Source organism: Puma concolor, chromosome E4, assembly GCF_028749965.1.
Source record: "Puma concolor isolate L17-30 chromosome E4, mPumCon1.1.hap2, whole genome shotgun sequence".
Taxonomy (NCBI): Eukaryota; Metazoa; Chordata; class Mammalia; order Carnivora; family Felidae; genus Puma; species Puma concolor.
In genome coordinates this window covers 16397944-16425714 of record NC_141683.1, presented here as the reverse complement: position 1 = coordinate 16425714, position 27771 = coordinate 16397944, and the positions used below count along the sequence as shown (strand labels likewise).

At 38.1% G+C, this 27771-nt stretch overlaps 2 protein-coding genes and 1 long non-coding RNA gene across 7 annotated transcripts in view; 2 read left to right on the top strand and 1 right to left on the bottom strand.

The window, feature by feature from the left end:
- KCTD3 (potassium channel tetramerization domain containing 3) overlaps positions 1-18893 on the top strand; it is a 54344-nt gene extending 35451 nt beyond the window's left edge. For both annotated transcript variants that reach the window (XM_086694076.1, XM_086694077.1), the window contains 8 exons: positions 460-547; positions 673-789; positions 3456-3626; positions 7650-7805; positions 12089-12185; positions 15695-15879; positions 15966-16104; positions 17120-18893. In XM_086694076.1, coding sequence (XP_086550202.1) covers positions 460-547; positions 673-789; positions 3456-3626; positions 7650-7805; positions 12089-12185; positions 15695-15879; positions 15966-16104; positions 17120-17678 — 1512 coding nt within the window. In that variant the 3' untranslated portion in view covers positions 17679-18893. The remainder of the gene's footprint in view (positions 1-459; positions 548-672; positions 790-3455; positions 3627-7649; positions 7806-12088; positions 12186-15694; positions 15880-15965; positions 16105-17119) is intronic.
- Positions 18894-22021: 3128 nt separating this feature from the next.
- On the top strand, positions 22022-27036 carry LOC147572481 (uncharacterized). Of its 2 annotated transcripts, XR_015246339.1 has the most exons (3): positions 22022-22910; positions 23034-23160; positions 24027-27036. It is a non-coding gene; the product is annotated as an uncharacterized LOC147572481 (long non-coding RNA). The 2 variants fall into 2 exon arrangements; XR_015246338.1 differs by having other exon boundaries at positions 23034-27036.
- Positions 22206-27771, bottom strand: part of USH2A (usherin) — a 734839-nt gene continuing 729273 nt past the window's right edge. The window contains exons 71-72 of one of the 3 annotated variants that reach the window (XM_025927811.2): positions 25280-25501; positions 22206-23244 (exon numbers count right to left, since the gene is read on the bottom strand). In XM_025927811.2, the coding sequence (XP_025783596.2) occupies positions 23155-23244; positions 25280-25501 (312 nt within the window). In that variant the 3' untranslated portion in view covers positions 22206-23154. Of the gene's footprint in view, positions 23245-25279; positions 25502-27771 lie in introns of those variants that run through there. The other 2 variants (XM_086694483.1, XM_086694484.1) reach the window with 2 other exon arrangements.

Here is a 27771-nt window from a genome sequence, read left to right as displayed (position 1 = left end):
GAAGGAGGAAGGAACCTGGTCAGAATGTGCCTTCAACTTTAATGCGTGCTGTGAGCTCACAACCACTTGCAGAGAAAAGAGATAATCCATGGGAATTCTGATAGGACGGTGCTGCCTTTGGAAATACATTTTTTTTTAAAAGCTTTAAAAGGACCTGTATTGACAGCTCTTCACAGTACCCTGTGGGAACTAAAGAAAGTAATTTTCTAAGCCCTATTTAAATTAGATATTAGTGGTTTGTTTTTTTTAATTTCATTGAGTAATCTCCACACCCAGTGTGGGGCTCAAACTCACAATACCCACATTAAGAGTCACCCACGCTACTGATATAGCGAGCCAAGCGCCCCTAGTGAGTTTTGTTGTCGTTGCTATTGTTAAAAGTGTCAAATTTTTAAGGAAATTGAGCAGTAAATACAAATTATTAATATTTAACATCTAATAATAATCTTCCTACATCAGGTTCAAGATGTTGTCCCTATAACCAGTTACGACACTGCTGGCTCATTCCTTCTGTTGGGATGTAACAATGGATCAATATATTACATCGGTAAGCTTATGGGCATTTAACCCTGGTCCTGTTTTATATCGGTTTTTAAAAATAAAATATTGCCTTCTGTAGTTTTAAGTAGATGCACTATTTTAATATTATTTAAAATTTTTGGGTTTTTTTAGATATGCAGAAGTTTCCTTTGAGAATGAAAGATAATGATCTTCTTGTAACCGAGCTTTATCACGATCCTTCAAATGATGCCATTACTGCGCTGAGTGTTTACCTCACACCCAAAACAAGTTAGTACATGGCAGCGTTCTGATAAATTCTTGACCGTTTCTGAGAATTTATGTTTATTTATTGGTTTATTATGCTAAAACGAATCCAGTCCTTTCTCTTTGAGAACTGCAGTTCTAAGAGTATCATCTCTATTAGTTTACAGTTCATATTCGTTATATATTAAAGTTAAATGTGACGATTAAACAAGCATAAGTTGAGGTGGGAAGTTAGAACTTTTCTTCTTCTGAATTATATTTAAGTCATATCATAATAGTATTGACTAAAATTATTAAAAACAAAACAATTTGCATATTGACCTTCCTATTTACCCTAGCTTATTTTGTTTTGAAATTAGAAGCTTTTGTTTTTTTCAGCTGAAAGCAAGAAGGCTCTTAGACTGTTAATCTCTTGTGGATATTGTCTTGTTCCCTTGGGAAATTTTAAGTTATGGGAAAAGACATTTTATTTGGAGGTTTAGTATCTATAGCTTTCATTATCTTTCAAAGGCCATTGCAATGAAATTAACAAATCTGTTCTGTAAATTAAGGATTTTTATTATATTTTTTATATTTTTATATTCTAGATTGAAAGATAAACATAAATGGAAAGTTGAAAATTTAAATGAAAAGAATTCTAGGAAATATTAACATGTGTCCAGTAATGTTAATAAATTTGAATGTTATTTGTGTTAAATCATCATTTTATTGACTTCATTGAAAGAAATCATTATCTTTAATGTGAAATATTCTAATTTATGCAGATGATTTTATTTAAAATTATAGTAGGATTTCAACTGTTATGCTAAATGGGTCAGCACACTGCCCTTTTTATCGATGGTCTTACATATTGCATTGGCTGCTTTGGGCAACAGTTGACAGAGTTATATGATTATGACAGACTGTATGGCATGCATAGTTTAAAATATTTGCCATCTAGCCTTTCACATAAAGTTTGCTCACCTCTGCTCTAGAATGAGATGTACATTTTTTAAATCTAATTAAAAAGGGAGGAGAAAACTTCTTTTGCAATGGCAGGGGGAGAATGGAGTCACTTTTTAGGTTATGAGAAGTGTTTCCTATGGTATGTTCTTTCTCTTTTGATTCAGATATTTTTGGGTGAATCAGGAAGGATAACTACTAAAGCCAAGAAGTTCTCTGTGAACCTTTTTAAGTACATAGTTCACTGAATTCCATTCTGTCTTTAAATATGTGGTAGAGTTTGGGCACTTTTTTTTTTCTTCCTTTTTAATGCTTATTTATATATTTTGAGAGAGAGAGAGAGAGAGAGAGAACGCGCACATTGGGGAGGGGCAGAGAGAGAGAGAGAGATGGATAGAGAGACGCCCAAGCAGCCTCTGTGCTGTCAGTACAGAGCCCGATGTTGAGCTCAAACTCATGAACCATGAGATCATGACCTGAGCTGAAATCAAGAGTCAGATGCTTAAGTGACTGAGCCACCCAGGTGCCCCTGGACACATTCATTCATTCATTCATTCATTCACTCATTCATTCACTTAAAAAAGCCACAGATGAACTTCACATGATGAGCTGTACGTGATTAGAAGAGACACCGTAGTAAGTAAGTATGATGTAAGAAATATAATGGGTGTATTTGTTTCAGAGCTAAGTATTTTGAATTTGTTAAATAGTATATACTTGATTATTCAAGAAAGATTCAATAATATAGCAAAATTAAAGTAGGAACGCCTGGGTGGCTCAGTCAGTTAAGCATCTGACTTCAGCTCAGGTCATGATCTCGCAGTCCATGGGTTTAGCCCCATGTTGGGCTCTGTGTTGACAGCTCAGAGCCTGGAGCTGCTTTAGATTCTGTGTTTCCCTCTCTCTGCCCCTCCCCTCCTCACACTTTTTCTGTCTCTTTCTCTCTCTTCCTGAAAAAATAAATTAAAAAAAAATAAGTCAGGCAGAGAAAGACAGATACTGTATGTTTTCACTCATAGGTGGATCCTGAGAAACTTAACAGAAGACCAGGGGGAGAAGTTACAGAGAGGGAAGGAGGCAAACCATAAGAGACTCCTAAATACTGAGAACAAACTGAGGGTTGATGGGGGATGGGGGAAAGGGGAAAGTGGGTGATGGGCATTGAGGAGGGCGCCTGTTGGGATGAGCACTGGGTGTTGTATGGAAACCAATTTGACAATAAATTATATAAAAAAATAAAAATAAGTAAATAAACTTAAAAAGTAATAATAAAAAAATTTAAAATAAGTAAAACATGGTCTTAGACTAGAGTATGAATAGACTAGAAATAATATGGAATATTCCTTTAGGAATACTGTGTTGCGTCAGTGGTATTCTTAGCATGTCAGATTTACTAACTCTTTAAACATCTATTGAGGACTTGCTGTGTCTCAGGCACTCTGTAAGGATGACTGTGATTCAGTCTGTCTCAGTAACTAATAGAGGTAGATAGACTTGGAAATAGCGAATTGGTTTGTTACAGTTGCTGTGCTAGAGCATAACATACAGTCCAGGGGAGGGTTGAACAGATTTATCTGGGAGTGAGGGTTAGGAAATGACTTGTAAAGGAAATCATGATTCAAAGTTGGTCAGAGAGGTCTTAGGGTTTCTGGGCTCAGCTGGATCTGGGGACTCAGAAAAGCACTGCCTCTTTTATCCCTTTCTGTCATCATCTGATACGCCGCCTTTCCACTTCTGACCTCGTGCAGGTGTGTCTGGTAACTGGATTGAGATTGCTTACGGTACGAGCTCCGGAGCTGTGCGAGTGATTGTTCAGCACCCAGAGACGGTGGGCTCGGGCCCTCAGCTTTTTCAGACTTTCACAGTTCATCGAAGTCCTGTTACAAAAATCATGCTATCTGAGAAGCATCTTGTATCAGGTAAAGTGATTTTAGGTACTGGCGAGGAGTGTGCTTCATGTGCAGCCTTGCCTTGTGGGTAATTTCCCACACGCCTACAATTGGAAAGAATGTGTATATACACATGTATTTATATATGAATTTGGGAAAGAGTTAACCGTATCTTTTATTTATTTTCTATTCTAATATTTTGTTCTCATGGCACATTTTATTTTAAAATATTTATTATAATCCTGTTGAGATGGAATAGAGAAGTTTTCCAAGTATGAATTTTATGTAAATTTGGTTGTATTTTCTTAAGATTTAAAGCTAAAGTTGTAGATATATGTGTGTATTTGTTGATCATTTTCTAAAAATATTAAAAACTAGTAAAATGTATAAAGAGATTACTTGAAGAGAATTACATTTTTGTGAGTTGTTTCTTAGTCATAAAGTTTTTTTTAATGTAAACACTAATTAGATACTGTATTAAAAATGATGCAGATATGTGACACACAGAGCATAGTGATCACAGTAAAATTCCATTGATGAGGTTCATTGTGTATGATGATTTCAAAAAGGCTTCATTTTAATGTAATTTTGAGTCAGGTGTGTCAGTAGAGCTTGCTCTTACATTAAATCTTTTGTAGATCAGTTCCTGCCTAACTTAAACTTTTTATAAGCATCATTTTCATCTATCAAGTTTGTTTATATGAAGACTACATAATATTAAAAGGTGATGCATCTTTCACTCATCTCCAGTCTGATTAAACACTAAATGGAGCTAAAGTACGTTGTCCATGAATGGATGGATGGGTGGGTGGGTGTGTGGGTGGATGAGTATGTTTTTATTGATATCTAATTATTTGAGTATAAAGTCTGATTGTTTTGAGTATAATTCTGCCTCCCTGAAATAATCAGTCTCCTCTTCAGGCTCTCATAAACCAACTCACCTGCCTCACTGAAGAGTCTTTCTCATGCTTTTGCTGGTTCCTCCTCTTTTGCCCAATGACTAAGTGTTGGATTGCCTCAGAGCTCTTTCCTAGATTCTCCATTCTTCCTTGTCTGTAGTTTTCCTGCAGATTTGAGTGTTATCATCTATATGCCAGTGACTGCTAGACTGTCCGCTTGTGACCATTCGCACAGTTCCAAGCTTGTATGTCCAGTGCCTGTCTCTGGTCATGTGTTTCAGAGACATGTCAGAATTAACCTGGGTAAATGGCACTTTTGATTTTTCTCTCAGAGGCCATCTTAGTACACAACATCACCATCTGCTTATTTCGTCAAGCTGAAAACCCAAGAATCCCCTTTGATTCCTTCCTTTCTCTCACCCACACAAACGTGTAATCTGTCTGTAAGTCCTTCTGGCTTTGCTTCAACCTACGTCACAAATCTGACCATTCGGTGTCCATTGCTGCCAACTTGGTAGCTCAGATCATTTCTCCCCTAGATCACGGAGCTGAGTTGTTTTGCCTGTTTCTGTCTCACCTTTTCTTAAAATGTTTATCTGTTTTGAGAGAGAGAGAGCATGTGTGTGGGTACATGGGGGAGGGGCGAAAAGGGAGGGAGAATGAGAATCCCAGCAGGCTCCATGCTGTCAGCACAAAGCCTGACGTGGGGCCCAGTCCCACTTACCATGAGATCATGACCTGAGCCAAAGTCAAGAGTCAGATGCCCAACCGACTGAGCCACCCGGGTGCCCGTCTGTCTTGCCTTTCTATGGTACATGTTCTTTATGGTACATAGCATCCAGAAAGATCTTCTAAAAATGTGAACCATGTCTGACTCCCAGTGGCTTCTTACGGTATCCTGCTGTATCCTACTGTATTATAAATAAACTAGTAGTGTTCTTCCTGTTACGGGTCTTCTTTTCAGGCCTCTTTTCCTCCCTATGCTTCATGTCACATATTGCTCACAATACCCTAACCCTTTAAAGGCTTTCGATTTCTTAGAAATGCCGCAGAACTTTTGCACTCGTTCTTTTTAGTTGAAATGTTTTGCCCCTAGATATTTGTTTGGCAGCTGTCCTGTCATTCAGGTCCCATTTCCAGTACCTTCTCAGTGAGGCCACCCAGCCTAAATTAGCCAGACCTCTATCAGGTCACTTTCTCTGTCATCATCTCCTCTCGATTTGTTTTCTTTGTGGACTTTTCACTTGATCATTTCTTTGCCTGTTTATCATCTGTCCCCCTCTTCTAGAATGTAAGTTTTACAGCAGCAGAAGCTTGTTTATTCTGTTCTCAGCACTTAGCATACTTCTCGACACATACAAGATGCTGAATAAATGTTATGTAAAATGAGGTAATTTGATCCTGTGAGAAGATAAGACTGTTTTGCAAGGCTATTGTGATGACCACACTTAGTAGTAATTGCTGTTATTGTGATGGTGACGATGTTATTGCAGGATGAGACGCCAAAGAACTACATCGTAAAATCTGCATTTAACATCAAATATTTCATGTAGGTTTAAAATTTAAATAAATTTGTCAAGAAAAATGTCCAGTTGAGCTACAAATGTAGAGTATTTTATGTATACTCCGTTACATCATTCTGCCACCTGGTGGATATTGACATGAATGTAATGACATTCTTTTTCCTATAGTGTTAGTTTTCATGTCTTAAAACTGTAATGATTATTTTTAATAAAATAACTAAATTGCCTATTGAGTCAACTAAAAGTGTTTAAGATGTTTTCTTTTTTTTTTTTAAGGTATTTTTCTGGATCCTAGTAACCTTATTAGTGAAATAGGAAATTATTTTCCATGAAGCTGATAAAGCAGCCTAGAACTAAATGTCTCCTTTTTCACCAGAAACTGACATCCTGAGATAGGAGAATTTTGTTAGATAATGTAACACCTATATACTTTGAATTTTTATTGCTATTTGTCAAAATTAAATTTGTAAAGTTTTGTTTAAAATATGCAGCTGTGGCATTTTACCCAGTGAGAAAGATGTATCTATAAGAAAGTTTGAATACTTTCCTAGTACTTACTGATGGGTTCATAGCTCATTGCTAATAATAGCACATTCTCTGAAAACCGAATAAGTTGTACTTTTCCATTAAAAAGTACACTTTTTTGTTAAGGCATGCCACGAAAGTACTTTTTTTTTTTTTTTTTTTTTGCATTAACAATATCTATTGCTGGTTTGTATTTTCTAAAGGAGTAGTTCCTCAGATCAAGAAACAATAGGTAGGGTACTTGGTAGGAAATACCTTAATATGTATCCACTTAATATTATTTACATTAAAAAAAAAACCTAATTGGAGTATGTTCTTAAATGCAACTATAAAATAGTTCTTAACTTTATCTTAATTTTCTTTAATATAACTGTGAGTAGGTGATACAAGCTTTTTGACAAATGTAATTTGTGTCCATAAATTTTCAGTAACTCCTGATCTAGGTTGTTTATGTTTAAGTAACATAAGCAGAAGCAGTTTCTATGGTTGAAGAAAAATAGGCTGGGTAACTCATTTACTCTGTAGTTTAGTCACAGAACAGAATAATAGCATCTTTTATCTTGCATGCATTTTTTTTTTAAACATTTCCTCCAGTTATACTTTACATGCTACTTTTGTAAGGACCCATAGATTTACTTACATACCTTATGTTTGCCTCAAGGTAAATTATATTCAGTTCTTTCATTTTTGTTGGCCAGGTACAGATTAAGTGTAATTTTAGGATAAAATACGTCATTTGCCACTCAAAACGTGCTATGATCTATTTAATATAGATCACAGTTTAAAAAGTTACACACAAAAACAGTGATATTGTTGGTGCTCTTTTTTTTTTTTTTAATTTTTTTTAATGTTTTTATTTATTTTTGAGAGAGAGACACACACAGCATGAGCAGGGAAGGGGCAGAGAGAGAGGGAGACACAGAATCTGAAGAAGGCTCCAGGCTCTGAGCTGTCAGCCCAGAGCCCGACGCGGGGCTTGAACTCACGGACTGTGAGATCATGACCTGCGCTGAAATCGGACGCTTAACCAACTGAGCCACCCAGGCGCCCCTGTTGGAGCTCTTATAATCTATATTTAACAACTTTTTTTATGTTCTCTTTCCTAGTGTGTGCAGATAATAATCATGTCCGGACATGGACAGTAACACGATTCAGAGGAATGATCTCTACTCAGCCAGGTTCTACTCCTTTAGCGTCATTCAAGATACTGTCTCTGGAGGAGACAGAAAGTCATGGAAGCTATTCCTCTGGAAACGACATAGGTGGGCTGGATAATTTGGGGGCACTTTGAAATACTTTGTGGGCAATGCAAAAGTAGTATGCTAACTGTAAAGAGAAACCTAAAAATGAGTTTCAAATAGAAGTTTTCACTTCAATTTTGAAACTCATTTAAAACAGAAGTTTAGTGTGTTTTCTTATTTAGTTCTATAAATTCAACTGTAGCATATTTTTTGTTTAAAAAGTTGAGCAAATTTTCGTCTATTTATCATTTCCTTTTTTAAATAATATCTCCAAATGCTAACCACTTTTGTTTATGATTAAAAGCCATGATAGCTGTGCACATTTGAAACATGAAGGTTGTTTTCTTTTATTGCTAATAATCTGAAAATAATTTTTTTTTAATATTTATTTTTGAGAGCGCGAGAGAGAGATAGAGCGTGAGTGGGGGAGGGGAAGAGAGAGGGAGACACAGAATCTGAAAAGAAAGGCCCCAGCCTTTGAGCTGGCAGCACAGAGCCCAACGCGGGGCTTGAACTCAAGAACTGCAAATCATGACCTAGGCCAAAGTCAGATGCTTAACTGACTGAGCCACCCAGGTGCCCCTGAAAATAAAAGTTGAAGCTAGAGCAGGGCTGGTGGTGTTATGTGCTAATAGCTGTTTTGATGGCATTGCAATGGCCATCGGGAAATAATAAGCATATCTCCATTGATATGCTCTGATTTCAGCAAAAAAGTATATAAAGTTGATTTGACTTGTCCCTCTATATACCATATGACACGTGCGCATGTGGATACTCACACATACAAACATATGTGCAGTCTTCACAGAGACAGATCATTGTCTTTTTGGAAGATTCTGTACGTTGTATCTTCACTGTATATAATAGTTCTGTGGGACCTGTTCATTAACCCATGTGCCTTTCTGATCATTTTTTTTTATATATAAGCAGGAATTATAGCACTGATAGAAAGGAGTACATTAGAGTTGTTTTATTAGAATTGTTTTATGTGAAACATTTAAATGTATGTTCAGCCAGAATATGCTCTCACAGTAAAGATTTTAAAATAGTTATCTTTAAAAAATACAAGCTATTTGTGAGAATTATAGTATGACTGTCTTAGTATTTTTAGAAAAAGAAACTCTCAGCTTTGTTGATTTTAACAATTGCTCTGTGACCCAGTTTTCTCTGTGATCTAGGCACTGTAAGTTTAGTTTTATCTCAACAAATGTCTTGCTTGTTTTATTGAGATACAATTAATTGACAGTAACATTGTGCAGGTTTGAGTTGTAGCGTCCACAGAATTTTATTGCGTACCTTTGCTCCAAGCATTAGGAATCTTAAGAAAAAAAACAAAACAAAAAAACTGCGGTGAACCTCCAGTCACAGTGTGGTGACCAGTAGAAACAAAAAGCAAACAATCGCATGGGGCACAAACACCAAGGGGAGATAGTTCTAGTCTGCTTGCTGGGTAATCGTGACATACAGTCTCATTTAATTTTCTTGATAGTTGTATGCGGAAGATATTATTCCCCACTTACACTGGTGGAAACTGACATTCAGAGAACACTTAGTAGAGGTCTTGTTGTTCGAACTGAGACATGAAGGATGGGTAAGGGTTGAGGTCTTACCCGGCAAATTTGGAAAATGTCAGAAAAGTCATTAATTGGTGGTATGTGGGTGAGAATAGTAGGGCATGAGGATGAGTGGATAGGCAGAGGTCAGATCAGGGAGGACATGTATAATATGAAAGAAAAGATGTTTAGAAACAGCCCTGGAAATCACAACAGCCTTGTAAACTGTTTGAAAGAGGGCAGGGAGATTTTTTTTTTCATTTATAGTTCTCATAAAAAAAATTTCTTAAGAGACATTCAGGATAGTGGAACAGAATAGAAAGTCCAGTGTCTGTAGGCTTCTGTGTATGGGTGGAATCTAGACTGCAGTGGTCAATTGAATAAATAAATACTGGAGGCAACCGTGAAAGAAAGAAATAATGGATCTAGTTAGAAAGCAAAAGGTTCAAAGGCCATCTTTCTGACTCCCTACTCTCTTCTTCCCCATTGAAGATAGGAGAGACCTGAGGATATTTATGTTCTGAAAGAAAGGAGCCAATTTGCGGAGAGGAGTTGGAGAAACTTTAAGGAAGGGAGGTGTGGATAATTAATTGAGGTACAAAGAGTTAAGCTACTTGAGCATCTCACGTGAAGATAGTTTGAGGGGAGAGAAGATACGGTCCCAGAATCCTTATTTCTAGTTTTTATCCATCATCACTATTTTGACTTTGGTTACGGGTTATTGAATGAGGATTCTCATTTCATCTCAATAGAATTAGACTTGAGAAAATTGTCCACTAACTGAGCAAGTGCGTAGCTTAGTGAAGAGCCAGACATCTTGGATTTGAACTCCAGTTCCAATAGGTAGGACCTCTGAGATCTTTGGTTAACTAATCTCTTGGTGCCTTAGTTTTCTTATCTGTAAAATGGAGATCATAATAGTGTATCCCTTATGTATGATGATTAAAATGAGTTATGTGCAGAGCGTTTACTGTGGCACATAGTAACCATAATGTATTTGCTAACTGATAAAGGTGTTATTGTTGCATTTATTAATTAGGTATGATTCACTTAAGATGAAATTGTATCCTATATCACATACATTTGTGAACAATGAGTTGGTATTATTTTAGCTAATGAGTATGATAAGAAACAAGAACTGCTTGGGGCGCCTGGGTGGCGCAGTTGGTTAAGCGTCCGACTTCAGCCAGGTCACGATCTCGCGGTCTGTGAGTTCGAGCCCCGCGTCGGGCTCTGGGCTGATGGCTCAGAGCCTGGAGCCTGTTTCCGATTCTGTGTCTCCCTCTCTCTCTGCCCCTCCCCCGTTCATGCTCTGTCTCTCTCTGTCCCAAAAATAAATAAACAATGAAAAAAAAATTTTTTTAAAAATAAAAAAAAGAAACAAGAACTGCTAGAATTTTTTTTAATTTTTCATGAAACACATTTTTTATAATGTTCAGAATCTTTCTAAAATATATGAGCCATATACCTGCTTTGCCAAGTACGATAAAATAAAAATAATCGAATCTTTCTTTTTATTTTTTATTTTTTTTTAGCATTTATGTATTTATTTTTATATTAAATATAATTTATTGTCAAATTGGTTTCCATACAACACCCAGTGCTCATCCCAACAGGTGCCCTCCTCAGTGCCCATCACCCACTTTCCCCTCTCCCCCAGCCCCCGTCAACCCTCAGTTTGTCCTCTGTATTTAAGAGTCTCTTATGGTTTGCCAGCCTCCCTCTCTGTAACTTTTTTTTTTTTCCCCCTTCCCTTCCCCCATCGTCTTCTGTTAAGTTTCTCAGGATCCACCTATGAGTGAAAACATATGGTATCTGTCTCTCTCTGCCTGACTTATTTCACTTAGCATAACACTCTCTAGTTCTATCCACATTGCTGCAAGTGGCCAGATTTCATTCTTTCTCATTGCTAAGTAGTATTCCATTGTATATATATAAACCACATCTTCTTTATGCATTCGTCAGTTGATGGACATTTAGGCTCTTTCCATAATTTGGCTATTGTTGAAAGTGCTGCTATAAACATTGGGGTACAAGAATCTTTCTTTTTACATTGAAAACCTTGTGGGATACAACAGGCTTCTTCTAGTTAATTAAATTCTATTTATTTATTATTTTAATGTTTACTATTGAGAGAGAGACACACACAGCATGAGCGGGAGAGGGGCAGAGCACAAGAGGGACACAGAATCTGAAGCCAGCGAACTCACAAGTCATGAGATCAGGACCTGTGCCGAAGTTGGATGCTCAACGACTGAGCCACCCAGGCGCCCAATTAAATTCTATTTAATGAAGTCACCCTTTATTTCTTAAGATTCTGCATTTGGTTTTTCAAGAAAGAGTAAAGTCCATACATAAACTAATTTTATTTATGTGTACTTTTTCTGAAGTTATAAGAAATGGCACACATTCTCAAAGATGATAGATGTAGAACCTGTATTTTAACAGGTGTTGTACTAGTGCTGTAAGTGTATAGTCTTCAGCACATTAATGCCTTCAGCTTTAATAGGCTGAGTGCATAAAATAGAATTTGAAATATTATATATTTCTTTAAAAAATGTTTATTGCAAGTTGGAGTATGTGCAGCACTGCACTTTCTGTCTGACTGGGATGTGGACTATAAGGCCAGGTGTTGACAGGTGTGAAAAATGCCTTTTTTTTTTTTTTTTTTGGTATTGACATTTCTGTTGTTCAGTGAAACCAATGGATTTCAGTTAACTTCTTTTGACATTGTCTGTTTTTTAACCCAAGGGCCTTTTGGAGAACGAGATGATCAACAGGTGTTTATCCAGAAAGTTGTTCCCATCACCAACAAACTGTTTGTAAGACTCTCATCTACTGGGAAAAGGTAAAACTTTATTTGTATTCAGAAGTCACTTTTGTCTTAAAAAAAAAAACAAAAAACAAAAAACCGTGTAATTTGACCTACTGATAAAAAGTACTACCAGAAGCAAATTGTTGAAAAAAGAAGTCTAGTCATTACCTTGGATCTTTTTAGCTTAAAATTAAGACAGTATATTTAGTACTTAATCTTCTAGGATTTTTTTAAGGTTTTTCACTGATCCTGTGGACAGTTAAGAAGACTGTGGATGGGTGATATAACAATAAGAACCCATGAATTTGATGGCAGACAGCTGAGTTAAATTCTGATTTTGGCACTTCCTCTTATTAGCTGCATAAATTCAACTTATTACTTTGTTTCTCTGAGCCCCCAGTTTCTTTATAAAATAAGGTTCAACTACCTTGGAAGGATGTCATTAAGATAAAATGAGTTAAAAACATGAAATATCTTTCATGGTCCCAGACAGTAACAGATGCCCAATAGAAATTAGTTTCCCCTTACTTTTAACATTTGAGTGAAATTGTACTTCTTTTAAATTACTATATATAGCCTCAAACCTCAAACAGATTGACGTGTACATTTCTCTTCTATAAAAACAAATTTTTTTGCATGCCAAACAAGTGAAAAAGGTGGAATTCATACCTAGTAGTCATTAAGAAGGTTATGGATTTTCATACTAATGTTACTAATGCTACTGCTCTTGTTCCCCTTCAGCATGTGGTTTCTCATTTCCTAATATGTTAATGAACAAACTCTTGGAGATGATAAATTTTTTTTCCATCAAAGTTCATTGCATATAGTCATCAGCAAGTGTTAAATGAATTGATTCTAGAGAATGATTTTTAAGTACTAAACTACTTTCGTTACCTTTTTCTTTTTAAGAAAATGTATTAGAAGCCTGTAATGTAGTTAGAGATCAGATTATTATCTTGAGAAATGTTATAAATCACCATGATTCATCATTTTCTCTGCATATTAGTGAAGGTGCCGTCAAACATGTATTAAAACTGCTGCATAACAGCCTCTGACAATGTGTTTCATATCCTTGTTCAATTCTAATGTCCTCCCTCCTCTGTTAGGTTAAACAGTGGCAGTGTGTTATCATCTACAGTCTCTGCATGACAGAACAAATTTTATAATTTTTAAATTCACGATTCCACAGGAAGAGTTATATTTATAAAAATAATCAGAAATTACTTTGGGGGCACCTGGGTGGCTTAGTTGGTTAAGTGTCCGACTTCGGCTCAGGTCATGATCTCGCAGTTCGTTGAATTCGAGCCCTGAGTCAGTCTCTGTGCTGATAGAGACTAGAACCTGCTTCGTATTCTGTGTTTCCCTCTCTCTCTGCCCCTCCCTGCTCACGCTCTCTCCTCTGTCTCAACAATAAATAAATGTTTAAAAAAATTTAAAAAAATACTTTGTAGAATTAAATAGAAAATCAACCCTTTATGGGGTGCCTGGTGGCTCAGTAGGTTAAGCATCTGATTCTTGATCTGGCTTAGGTATGATCTCACAGTTGGTGAGTTCGAGCCCCATCATGGGGCTCTGCACTGACAGCACAGAGCCTGCTTGGGATTCTCTTTCTCCCTCTCTTTCTGCCATTCCCCTGCTCCCGCTTTCTGTCTCAAATATATAAGCATTAAAAAAAAAAAAAAAAATCCCTTTATGAGGCTAATGCTAAGTAAAGCTTTTGTTTAAAAGTCGTTCAGTTTCAGGGCGCCTGGGTGGCTCAGTCGGTTAAGCGTCCGACTTCAGCTCAGGTCATGATCTCGCAGTCCGTGAGTTCGAGCCCCGCGTCGGGCTCTGCGCTGACAGCTCGGAGCATGGAGCCTGTTTCAGATTCTGTGTCTCCCTCTCTCTCTGACCCTCCCCCATTCATGCTCTGTCTCTCTGTCTCAAAAATAAATAAACGTTAAAAAAAATTAAAAAAATAAAAAGTAAAAGTCGTTCAGTTTCTTAATACTGAGAAGTGAAATGAAAAGGTTTTATTGAAAGTGGGCAGGGAAAAAACCTTGTCAGCATTTAAAGGAAGAAGCAATCCTAAGGAATCTAGCCCATAGGAAGAACAAAAAGCAAAATCATGTTTGTTTTCAAGCACGTAGGTTTATATTGTGTCATTTTATTTTGATTTATTTGGTTTTAAATGTGAACAGTAATTTAGATTTTAAAAATATTTTATATCAATTTATAGGTATTACTAAAAATGTAAATTCACTATGTTAAGAAGAGGAAAAAACATTTCACAGTTTCATACCCATTTATGGTTAAAAAAAAGAATCTTAGTGCTTAAAATAAAGGACAGATTTTTTAATCTGATAAATAATGCCTACAGAACAAATTATAATAAACTTTATACACAGTGGTAAAATATTGAAAGTTTTTCCCTTTGGTTGGGAATGAGAGTAGGATAGCCTCTATCACTATATGTGGATGTCCAGTAATTAACCCTTCTCCCCTCATCATTTTATCCATGCTTGCCAGGAGGCTCAGCTATGCTTCATATTCTGTGTTTCCCACATTGATAAGTATGGTATTTCCCCTTCCTCCTTTATTTAAAAAAAAAAAAAAATTGTTTTATTATGTTTATTCATTTTTGAAAGAGACAGAGCACAAGCAGGGGTAGGGCGGAGAGAGAGGGGGCCACAGAATCTGAAGCAGGCTCCGGGCTCTGAGCTGTCAGCACAGAGCCGACGCGGGGCTTGAACTCACCAACGGTGAGATCATGACCGGAGCCGAAGCCAGATGCTCAACCCACTGAGCCACCCAGGCACCCCCCCTTTACTTTTTGACTTTGCATTTGCCTGGTACTATTTATTTACTTATTCATACATTCATTCATTCATTCAATAAGCCTCTTCGTTTTGAAGTAGTCTGGGGTAAATAATTCAGTCAAGCATAAGGCAGTCAACTTTTACACGATTTTGACAAATCATTTGCTGACATTATTCCTTGTTTGTTTTATTTGTCAAATGTAAGTGATAATTGCTCTTTCTAGGTCCTTTTGTCCTTTATGAAAATCAGTGAAATAGTTATAAAAATCCTTTAAAAAAGTTAAGAATCTTATCTTAATAGAGGATACTACTTAGACAGACCTCTCCGTACACCTGTACATTTTTTTTTTCTGGTTTCAGACTTGAATTTCCACATACATTTTAAATGATTTCTCAAGATCTTTTCCAGTATCATGCCTACTTGCTTTTGTTTCTGCCTTTTTAGTTTATAACTTCCTTTTCAAGAATTAGTTCCCATCAAGGTTCTTTCTGTTTTTAAGGTTGACTTAAATGATTTGCTTTATTTCATAATTATTTAAATATGTTGTTTTATAACAGCCTTTTCTATAGACTCAAAGAAACAAGGCTTGAATCTTATTTCTGTTGACTTGCCTTGAACTTTTTAGATCTGTTTTAAATACATAGAATAGTCAACTCTAATTTGCTAACAAGCAATTTCAAAAATCTGAATTGCAATGTGTTACTTGCCCCCCGTGGTTTACAACTATACAATATTTTTTGCAGAATCTGTGAGATCCAGGCCGTTGACTGTACAACAATATCCTCATTTACAGTGAGAGAATGTGAGGGATCCAGTAGGATGGGCTCAAGGCCAAGGCGCTACCTATTCACAGGCCATACAAATGGCAGCATTCAGATGTGGGATCTGACCACGGCGATGGATATGGTTAGCAAAAGTGAAGAGAAGGGTAGGTTCCATGTGGGAAGTTGTTTGTCCGCAGGGTAATAAGCTTTTGACAGAAGTGATGATAAAATGAGCGTGTGTTTTCCTAAGATGTAGGTGGTCCGACTGAAGAAGAGCTACTCAAATTACTGGATCAGTGTGACCTGAGCACATCTCGCTGTGCTACTCCTAACATCAGTCCAGCAACTTCTGTGGTTCAGCACAGCCGTCTCCGTGAATCAAATTCTAGGTAGGTTAAAGAGTCGTAAATTGTATTTATAAGTTGAATTGATTGCTTTTGGGAAAATTGGCTGAGATACTGTAATCACATAGTTGTTGAAAGAATCATTTTTCAAGGCACATTTTTAATTCTGACTTTGTTGACTCAGTTTTTTAAAAAACATTTTACTAAATTTCTCATCTATAAGCATATCTGGCTCTTTTTATAGAAGAACATTTTTTCCAGAGCATCTGGGGGCTTGGTCGGTTAAGTGGCCAACTCTTAATTTCCACTCAGGTCATGATCTCACAGTTGGTGAGTTCGAGCTGTGCATTGGGCTCTGTGCCGACAGCATGGAACCTGCTTGGGATTCTCTCTCTCTCTCTCTCTCTCTCTCTCTCTCTTTCTCAAAAATAAATACATAAACTTTAAAAATTTAAAAACCATTTTTTCTTTTTAACTTACTTTGTGAATTGCTGCCAATTTGGTTGCCTATTATGTGATCAAGAGTTCATTCAAAGGAGATGGAAAAAACACATGTCACCTTGAATAGTGTGTGGATTTTTTGTTCCTGTTGCCTCAGGGAGATATTAATTGAAGCGATTACATCATCTGTGTAAGCTTACGTTTGGTTATTCTGTACTTCCGATACAGGAGCATTGTATGTCTTCTGATTACCACATTTTTAAAAATTCCAAAATTTGGATTCAGGACCAAAGACTAAATTATATTGGTTCCATATTGGTTTGAAAGGTTTTTTTTTTTCCTCCCCCAGCGTTTTTCAGCTATTCAGAAATTCAGATTCACTGAATATATGTATGTTATTATTTGCATTGGTGATTTGATAAGCATACACACACCTACACACACACTAATCCATAATATATAGAGTACTTAAGTGAATTTTTATATATAGAAATGAGGATATGCATTCTTTATATATTTAAATAATACCTTTTCATTGTAGTTTAGTTAATGAGATGTGCCCCTGAAAAATCCCAGAAAGTAATCTGAACTGTAATTTTTTATAAAACCTGTATTTCAGCCTTCAGCTCCAGCACCATGAGACTGTCCACGAAGCAGCTACTTATGGTTCCATGAGGCCTTACAGAGAGAGTCCTTTGTTAGCAAGAGCAAGGAGGACTGAGAGCTTTCACAGTTATAGGGACTTCCAGACTGTTAATTTGAACAGAAATGTAGAACGAGCCGTCCCTGAAAATGGTAACTTGGGTCCAATACAAGCCGAAGTAAAGCGGGCAACGGGGGAATGTAGTGTATCGGAGAGAAAGTCTCCTGGAACAGAAGTAAAAAGTTTGAGAGAATCAGATAGTGGATTGGAAGTGCATAAAGTAGCTGAAGGTCTGGAATCTAAGAAAAGGTCATCAGAAGAAGAAAATGAAAATAAAATGGAGTTAAGGAAGAAAGGGGGATTTGAAGGAGGAGGATTCCTTGGAAGAAAGAAAGTTCCGTATCTGGCATCATCACCAAGTACTTCCGATGGAGGAACTGACTCACCTGGTACTGCGTCCCCATCTCCTACAAAGACCACTCCGTCTCCTCGGCACAAAAAGAGTGATTCCTCAGGTCAAGAGTACAGCTTGTGAGAACTCACCAAAATGAATAGTAGTTTTGTTAATTTAGACAAAAGTTGAAGACTTTACTGGATTTCATTACGTTAGCTTTTACACCAAAACTTTGCAAATTAAAACTGGAGTTCATTCAATATCTTTTTAAACAGAATTACCTGGAGTAAGGAGAGAAAATAATTATATCTCTTTTGACCTTTTGGAAAGTTTTTTTAGTTTTACAAGTACATTTAACAGATTGTTTGTAAAAAAAAAAAAAAAAAAAAAAAAAAAGAGTCCATGTCAATATTTCATTACTCTCCAGATTTTGGAAGCAAAGTACCGAGTCTTACTAAGATAGTGCCCACAATAGGTGAGCATCCTTTGAGGGCACGGGGACCAACAGTGCGTTCCTAACCTTGATAATGCTTGAGATTTGTCTTGCTATGTTATGTTAAGCGAATCACGTTAATTCTCTTTGGAATTTAGTCTCCCAACACTTATTGTGATTGCCAGGTGTTTACCAGATATTTAATGAGGTGCTATGTTTGTGAAAAAATATCATCTAATTCAAAAAACACTATTGATGTTGAACACCAGATAACACTATAGTAGTCAGTCCCTTAGGGTATTTTTTTTTAAATTGTGGGTCATTATCTGATTCTCATTTTTGGAGTTCTTAAGTTTTACCAAGCATCATCCATGTTAAATACCGAACATCCATTTAAACTTCCTTTAAAGTTGGAGCAGTTGTCCGTGTTTGAACAGGTGAAGTAAAAATAATAATCCAGGATCGAGCTTTTGAGTGCCCAGAAGGGAAGCTGTACTAGTTGTTAGCCTGCCTTGTTTTATTTAGGATACACCATATTTTTCCCCCGCTGCTAATAACAAAGATAATCAAGTTAGAATGTGGCCATTTTGTTAAGCTTATGAAATTGCAGTTCTCAATTTTTGGTTAAAGGTTTTGGCTGCTGTAAAAGTATTATTTTAAAATATACTTTGAACTGTAAGAACAAAAGACAAATTTTTGTACTTTTTTCTTTTAATTGGCATCATTCTCAAGTTTCTGCATATAGGGTAATTGTAAATTTAAAGCATTAAGCATTTATTGATGAATAATGTATATAATCCCATTCCAAGAAATACAAGTGAGTGAAGCTGAAATAAATTCTTTAAAGTTTATTGCTCGTGATTTCACAACAGTTCTCTTGTATTTATTTATCAATTAAGTCTAATAAAAATGATTAAATAAGACTATGCGTTCTTGGTTATTTAGGGAATAGAAGGCCTGTTTGAAGTACACCTGCATGTGGTTGTTCATGTCTTCTTCCTGCAGTAAGAAAGGGGGAGGGAACATGCGTGAAAGCTAATATACGTTATCGTGGAGGGAAAATGTTTGGCCGAGCATAATTTCCATATTACCAAGGATTTGTAATTCTCTCCATATCCTTCTTTCTCATTATCACTGTCCTGTAAAAGTTGTGGGGGCAAGTGAGAAAATGAAAGAAAAATTTTTGAGTCTTTACCCAGCGTTTTCCATTAATAAAAGGCCGGGGGTGGGGGCGCCTGGGGGGCTCAGTCCATTAAGCATCTGACTCCAGCTCAGGTCGTGATCTTGCAGTTTGTGAGCTCGAGGCCGGTGTCAGGCTCTGCTGAGAGCTCAGAGCCTGGAGCCTGCTTCAGATTCTGTGTCTCCCTCTCTCTCTGCCCCTCTCCTGCTCATGCTGTGTCTCTCAAAAATAAATAAATGTTAAAAATTTAAAAAAAGGTCGTGGGGGGGTAGGAGAGACTATTGTATAGTAAAATCCCATAAATAGGCAACTCACTATACCACGGGTTGCAGTATACTATGAGTCAGATCTTTTTGATCTCTTTCACTTATGGAATTTGAACCTTCATGTTAGGACATGGGTTTTGAGTCTATTCTGACACTTAACTTTGTGACCTTGAGCAGATGACCCCTGCTATGCGTGTTTTCCTTGTACCTACCTCATTATGGTTTTTGTGACCCAAAGGAAAAAAAAATTGAAATGAATCTATATACTTTGTGTTCAATGACAAATGAGAACAATTCTAATTCTCATGATGAGAGTATTTCAAGTAATTCTGTACTTCAAAGCAGTACTCAGAAGTGCCATCATACCAGTTGGGTAGGATTGCTGTCCTCATTTCGTAGAGACCACTGAGGAGAAATAACTTCGCCACAAAGCTTGTGAGCTACTGAGCCAACTTGAACCCGTGCTGCCTGTTTCAGGAGCCTGTGGTCTTGTCTGGCTTTCTCATCTAGACTTATACACCAGGATGACCTCACGTTATATGTGTATACCTGCCCAGGCCTCCCTCCAATCTGGTGGGGGGACTCTTGCTTTGGGAAAAGTACCACAGTTGATTCTAATGTACAATCAGGAGTTGAGATTATCCGGAGCATCCTGTTTTCTTAAATGGGTTCAGCTTTATCATTGTTATTTATGTGTTAGTTGTAAATATAACTCAGAGCTGTTAGAGTGGTTTTTTCACTAATAAACTTGGTTTACTTTTTAAAATTAAGCAAACCAAGTTTTAGACAAGTTTACATGATATCTATGTGATGGAAATAAACTACTCGTGATATAATTAAGTTCCTTATCACCGAATTACTCCATCTGGCCTATGTTTTATTTACAGGTTGTTCAAGTTGAATTATATTGATGTTAACATGATTTTTGGATCAGCATAAGATACACTGACATATTTAGGTTTTCCATTTAGTGGAAATGACAACAGATCATCTATAAATACAATTTTTAATAGAGCTTATAAATATAGCTACAGACTCTTATCAAAGAGTTAGTATTAGGAATAACCGTAGTTCTGAACCCGAGAATGTGGCCTGTACTAGTGCTAAGACCTGAGTTCAGGAGATTTAGAACCTATTTAAAGGGATCCATAAAGAACTGGTCATTGTTCGCTCTAAAGGAGAAACGGTGTGCCAAGGAATATAGTCCCTGTGCATAGCACCAGCCGCATGAGTTCTTCCAGGTGGCTTTACATCACTGGCTTTCAAACTAGAACACTGGAAAGCTTTCAAAAGTACTGATGCCTCAAGGGTGGCTCAGTTTAAGCAACTAACTTCGGCTCAGTTCATGATCTCGCAATTCACGAGTTCCAGCCCCGCGTCAGGCTCTTGTGCTGACATCTCAGAGCCTGGATGGAGCCTGTTTCAGATACTGTCTCCTCTCTCTGCAGCTGCTCCCTGCCCGCCAACCCCCCCCCCCCCCCGCCCTGCGCTCTGCCTCTCTCAAAAACATTAAAAATACTGATCCCTTAGCCTCATGGCAGACAATTGAATCAATCTCTAGGGATGAGTCTACACTGTGAAATGAAAGTTGGCCCACAATACGCCTTAAAATAACAAAATCTTGGGCTGCTTCTCTGAACAACGTGAAAGTAAGGTTTAGAATGTTGCAGGGGGCAGTGTTCTTGGTGGGAGCCATACAGGCTTCTGTCCATTCCGAGCTATGGGATCAAAATGTAAATGTTTCAGCTAAATGAATTCATGTAATAGCTAAATGTCTAATTAGATTAAATGGATAATGATTTAATATAAAAATGCCCTGCAGTTCTCTATTCGTGTCGAATTTTAAACTGTGATAAAGGTATCTGGTTAATTTTTCAAAAATGGGGAAGAGCTCAATGTAAATCCACCAAATTATATTTGCAGAAGAGTAGACCAAGGATAGAGTGCAAGTTCACAACTGGAGAAGAGCTCTTCTTCCCTATGTACCTGAAGTAGCTCATGTGATCAGAAACTCAACCTTGGTTGAGGCTCACTTGGGCCAGCTTTAAACAACCACTTGACCGGGTATCATCAAATGCAATTAAAACCAGTAAACTGGCCAATCCTGTGTTTCCATTTTAGAAAGTTAAAAAAAAAGGTTAAAGAAAAGAATCTTATAATTTGTACATCCACTGCAAGGGTGCACAATTGTTGCAGATTTGTCTGCTTACAGTAGTTCTCACGAGGGAGCAGAAGTGCTGTTTAACACTGGCCTGTGCTTTTGACACTTAGAGTTGGCGAGATTTGTCAGGAGTTGGTCAGTCTGAGGATCTGTTCTTCCACAGACTGAGTTAAAGCCTCAGTACCCCCAAAGTCCACAATCTGACCTGAGGCAGAACAAGGGTATCCCTTATGTTACAAATTTTTGCCACTTTAGCCTTGGGAAAATCCACCTACCTCTGGATTAACTCACAAAATATTGTGTGACAATTGTGTATGCGACCTATAGACACAAAATAACTTTCCGGAATCATTACATAGCCCTTTTAAGAATAAGAAAGACAGTATTTTTTAGTGTTTTCCATGAAGAACAAATACCTTTAATGTTGATGACTTGGAAAAAAAATGTTTCTTGGTCTAGGACTTTCACCAATGACTTCGTACTCCAACTAGAGCAGATGCCAGAAGCTGTTGACCCATGGCAATTGGTACTGGGGAATATCATCTGCTCTTAGTGATTCTAGGGCTAAAATAGTGAGTTCTCTGAAATGAAGGGCTATAGTACGGAGTAATAGACACATACGCGTATATACATATGACATATATGCTCATGTATCATGTTGTGTTTACATACAAATGTTAAGTGAAACACTTCCAAAGCTGGGAGGAGCATGAAACTTCTTTTTAAATTCTACAGGCTAATTAAATGTTACAAATAGAACAGTGGTTTCCATGTGAAAGGTGCAAAGCTGACGATGTCAGTATGCCTGGGGATGCAATTGACAGAATTTTATGGAAAGTATTGATCGGAGTTTCAAAACTATATAAAATATGTGGGAAATAGTTCTTTAGTCCTTAGACTTTCAGAAGATTCATAAATCAAGAACAGATTTGTAAGTTTATGTGGTGCTCTGCCAAAACTTGGTGTGCACTTTTAAAAAAAAAACTACGTTTGGTGAGTACTTATCATTAAACACTGTAATTACATTGAACCTTCCGCTCAGTGTGTATCCACCACTGCAGTCTGTTTTTCTCTAACTGATTCAGCTTGGCCTGAAACTGGGATTTTATTTTGTAGCTGTGATCATTAGAATTGCTGTTTCTTCCAGGATCGTGTCACTTCGTGGGAATAAAGGATTGAAAGGAGCAGCAGTGACGTCCTCTCAGAAGAACTGCTTAGCTTCTCACTTGTAACGACCGTGGGCCGATTTGAAATTGTCCCTGATTATCCACTTAACCAATGGAGTCACTGTCTGGGCCAAGTGAAAATCACAGGCTCGTTTAGCTTCCTCAAAGTAGAGCAAAATAAGTTTTTTCATATCGATGGTACCCCTTATTTCAGACCACCTGAAAAACACACCTCTATCACAGAAGAACAATTTCAAAAACAAGCCTTGTTTTTGTTTGGTTTTCTAAAGGATTACAGAATAACCAGCAATGACTCTTTCTGGCGTATACGGTGCGTCTGTCCGTGATAACCCAGCGGGGACGGGGCACGGGGCCCGCCTTTCAGCTTTATGTCTTGCAAGTTTCCGTCCTTCACAGGTGGGTGTCGGTGAACGTGGTGTGTTCCTTAGTCACAGAGCTGAAACCCTTGATGGCATTCATCAGGTCCTCTTCATCCACATACTGAAAAATAAGCCAGTCATCAGAGTTAGGACATTCGCTATCAGTAGTATTTGCCATTGATTGATAGTGGTATCAATTTAGTATAAAAAGTACTCTGTAAGTATTTTGTTAAAGGCTAGTATTATGCTCAAATCCTTAAGGCATGGTTTGAGATTGTCCTGCCTTAAGTTTACCTAATTGAAAGGATCACATGTACACATGAACTACGGACTAATCCAAAATGTCATTTGAGTGTTATTAAGTGCCGTATTTTAACTTTCTAAGCCTCAGTTTCCTCATCTGTCAAGTGAGATTATATTTTATTTTATATTTATATTCATGGATGTTATACACACATCCACACACACACACGTATGTGTATACATTTATATACTTAAGATTTGGTTCAGGGGTATCTGGGTGGCTCAGTTGGTTAAACGACCGACTTCAACTCAGGTCACGATCTCATGGCTTGTGAGTTCGAGCCTCACGTCGGGCTCTGTGCTCAGAGCCTGGAGCCTCCTTCAGATTCTGTGACTCCCTCTCTCTCTGCCCCTCTCTCGGTCATGCGCTCTCTCTCTCTCTCTCAAAAATAAACAAACATTAAAGAAAAGATTTGATTCAAACTGCAAGCAGAAGAGACAGAATGCATGCTGTTGTGCTTCCCACTCTCTTACTGTATTTTGTATTTATTGAGTAGGGCTAGTAATATTGTTTGTAAGGTTATAACGAACAGATTATTTTCCAGGTTTTGCATCTTCGAAAACTTTCATTAAATTGCTTTGCATATTGTCTATTGCTAGTACTGTCAAAAGCAAGCAAAACCGGCAATATAGCATAACAGTGAAGAATGGGGCTTCTGTAACCAAATGATGGTTTTAAGATCCCAATTCCATCGAAAAACCACTGTGTATCCTTAGGTAAGGACACACATGCATCTTAGCCCTCTATATGTTATGTTGTCCCCTATAAACTTGTCCTTTTCCATGTCAGATATGATCAATTAACAACTCCTTAGGTTTCAGCCTGATGTAATTATTCCTGCCATTTAGAATCTTTAGATCTGGAATGGAATCATGGAACTCGAGAGTCATAACAATATCAAGCAGGCCCACAATTTTAAAATGCACATTGTAGATCATTGTCCTGAACAAGCCAAGACTGTGCATTTTTCATTGTGATTAGAACCTGGAACCAGGAAACTTGCCCTATTCCTTGCCATTACTTAAGAAAGTCTTTGTGGAAGTCCTCAACTTTTCAGCGAAGGAAAATTGAGTACTTAGATGAGAGGAAGACTATAAAGGCAGAAACAGACGGCTGGAAGACATGGAAGTGAATCAGTCTGCTCTGCAGAGCAGGTGAGTTCTTAGCTGGCGATCTTTCCTAGCTACCCCAAAGGAACAGTTCTCCAGCAGATGCCTAGGTAGTCAGCATAATGCAGAAGGTTGATGGTTGGTAAAAACTGTAGGGTTTTATCCATTTCAGCCACTAGGGACTTATAAAAAATATTAGATATTAATGAGGTTAACTTTCCAAGAGTCAGTTATTTGTATCCACTGGACTGAAATTATGAAAGATGAAGTTCATAAACAGTAATACCTTTGTTTATCATGATTTTCTGAGTTTCTTGGAAAAGAACCATTGAGCCTATTGAAAGAAAGATTTTCTCCTCTAACCATAAACCCAAAGGAAAAAGGTGATGCACTTTTTTTTTTTTTTTTGGTTGTTTCTCTTGTAGACCAGTTCCAATGTTCCCAGTCGCCTTCTGCTCAAGTTAATAGAGTATAGCCTGTTTGTCTCTCCACCTACTTGATGAATTCATTTTTTTGAGCATCTGATGTTTGCAAAAAGAATGAGACAAAGTTTCTACCCTGCTCATCAAACAATTTTAGTAACACTAATAAGTAGGTCATTATAAAATACTTGGGCAAATGGTCGGAGAGATGCAAAGTGCTGGGAGGCAGCATTCAATGAGGACAGGATGCTCCATGCCATCCATTTACCAATGTTCTTTCGGGGGGTTGATCAAAGGCTCTGGATAAGGAAACCCACTCACCAATCCACTATCGTGGCCCATGATGGTTTCCCACAATGAGTCATCGATCAAGACTTTCTTGTCCTGAAAGTCCATGAGTTGGCTGACACTGCGGTGGAGAGAGCCTTGGGAATAAGTTTGGCTTATTTGGCTCTGACTTGGGATCCGAAGTACGGATATGCTGCGGTTGCTCCTGATACTGATGGGTGTCCCAGACCGGGGAATTTTGGTATCAGCTAATCCCTGAAAAGAAAGTTGCTGTTGGTGATTACTGTCTAAAGAAAATGGATTTGCAATGGGACGGATAATGTGTGTCACACATTGTCAATGAAGGGAACACTCCATTTCCTCCTACAGAACAGCTTGTCTGGAATACCGTGGCCCCTGGGTTTTTGGTAAGGGTGAGACGATAAACTAATAGTTGTATTAGACATCAGTGTTCTTAGCACCTACAGAATTTATGCGCTAACGCTTTGGCTCTTGTTTTCTGGAGACAAGGGCTAGCTGCATTACAAAGTGGTGAGGTGAAGGAGATAGAGGTTTGGTTAACAAAGTAACCCCTTCATGAGTGTCACCACTGAGCCTGTGTCTTGAGATCACCGCTTTTCCCAGAGCAAAGCTAACAGTGGTCTCTTATGGCTGCCAAGTGAACACAGTTGGATTATATTTTAAAATCCCTGGATTTGTGTAGGAAAATGGACTCTCCCCACCCTCTCTTCTCATTCATATTGTTCTATTTGTTATAAGACTCAGCCATCAAAATAGGTCTGTGGGGCGCCCGGGTGGCTCAGTCAGTTAAGCATCCAACTTCGGCTCAGGTCATGCTCTCATGGTTCGTGAGGTCGAGCCCTGCATTGGGCTCTCTGCAGTCAGCGCAGAGCCCACTTCGGATCCTCTGTCCCCCTTCTCTCTGCCCCTCCCCACTCTCCCCTTCTAAAAAAATAAACATTAAAAAAATTTAGTAATTAATAAATCACCAGGCACCTGTGTGGCTCACTTGGTTAAGTGTCTGACTCGGTGCTGACAGAGCCTGGAGCCTACTTCGGATTCTGTCTCTTCTCTCTGCCTCTTTCCCACTTGCACCCTATAGCTCTCTCAAAAGTAAGTAAACATTAAAAACAAAAATATGATTTAAAAAATTAATAAATCAGGTCTGGTATTAACATCAGAAAGACAAAGGCACTATGTGATTAGAACCTAGAATGTGCCATAAGAAAATCTAGCTGCTCTAAGCATCTGAGGTTTGATTTAGCTGTTCCAATCAATGAAATGTTCCTGCTTTTCATTGTGTGTGTAGTCAACGCATCATGCACAAGATCATGCATTCACGCAGCACACGAGGTACCTCCAAGTGCATGGTGTAACTTTTTAGGGTAACATTGCTTGACACATCAGATATATCAGCCACAGAGTCAAACTGAGAACAAAGAGGGAGGCATCAGTCAGCGTTTAGAACAAACAAAATTACCATCAAACAAATTCTTTGTGTTTCTCCAACCATGACATAATCATACAATCATTCTGAGATGCATCTCAGGGTGTGTGTGTGTGTGTGTGTGTATTTCTGCAATTAAAATTGCATGGTGAGTGGAACGCAATGGCTTAGTGTTTCAGGTGAGTTCTACTGGAGTTATTTGTTTAGTGTTGTAGAGCATGAGAGGATCTTCAGGCAAGTAAGGAAACTGTAAGTCAAACCTGCACTTAAACTTAGCTATACTTGATGCTATGTGGTCTTGAAAATGTTAACAAATCATAAAAGCCTCTCTCATTCCCTGGTATCTCTGTCCCCGTTTCCTCTGTGAAGTCAGATTGGAGCCTAACATCCTTTGCCAGTATGTGTCTTGTGTCAAAAGGTTTCTTACCTATTCAGAGGACAGGAGTGCCCAGGATAGGAGCTTGTTGTGTGTGTGTGTGTGTGTGTGTGTGTGTGTGTGTTTCAGGGGTAGCTCTCATCGACCTACCCAAGTGTACAGGTGGATCTGAGACCCTGAGCAGGTAACTCCAGCTTGATCCTGTTCAGAATCTTACCCATTTATTCTGGGGCCCATAGATAACAACACCGGCTCTTTATTTGGTTCTAATAATGCAAATTATCCTCTCTTTAGTTTGGTTAACCTTCACTAATATTCTTCTATGTGTCCAACTTCGTGACACCAGCTTATGTTCAAAAATGTTTTTGAAAAGCAACAGAAGGAGGCCTGCAAGTACCCGGTTATTACCCGGGTAGGATTAACTTAGGATACAGTGGGTTCCGGGAACACTGCCCAGGGCCCTGGGACACTCCAGATTCCACTTCTGCTAACCCTCTGGGCCCTGTGACTAATACCCTCAATGCTGAAGATGAGCCAATGTGGGAGCCCAGAGCCCCTGGCAGCCAGCCAGTCCCCGCCACCCCTGCCTCTCCTCACACCTCGCTTGGCCACTTCGCAAAAGTAACGAGTTGGGAGCCACTCTGCTTTCCCCTGACAGTAAGGGGTATATGAGAGTAGGGTGTTTCCACTCTTTTGCCTGCC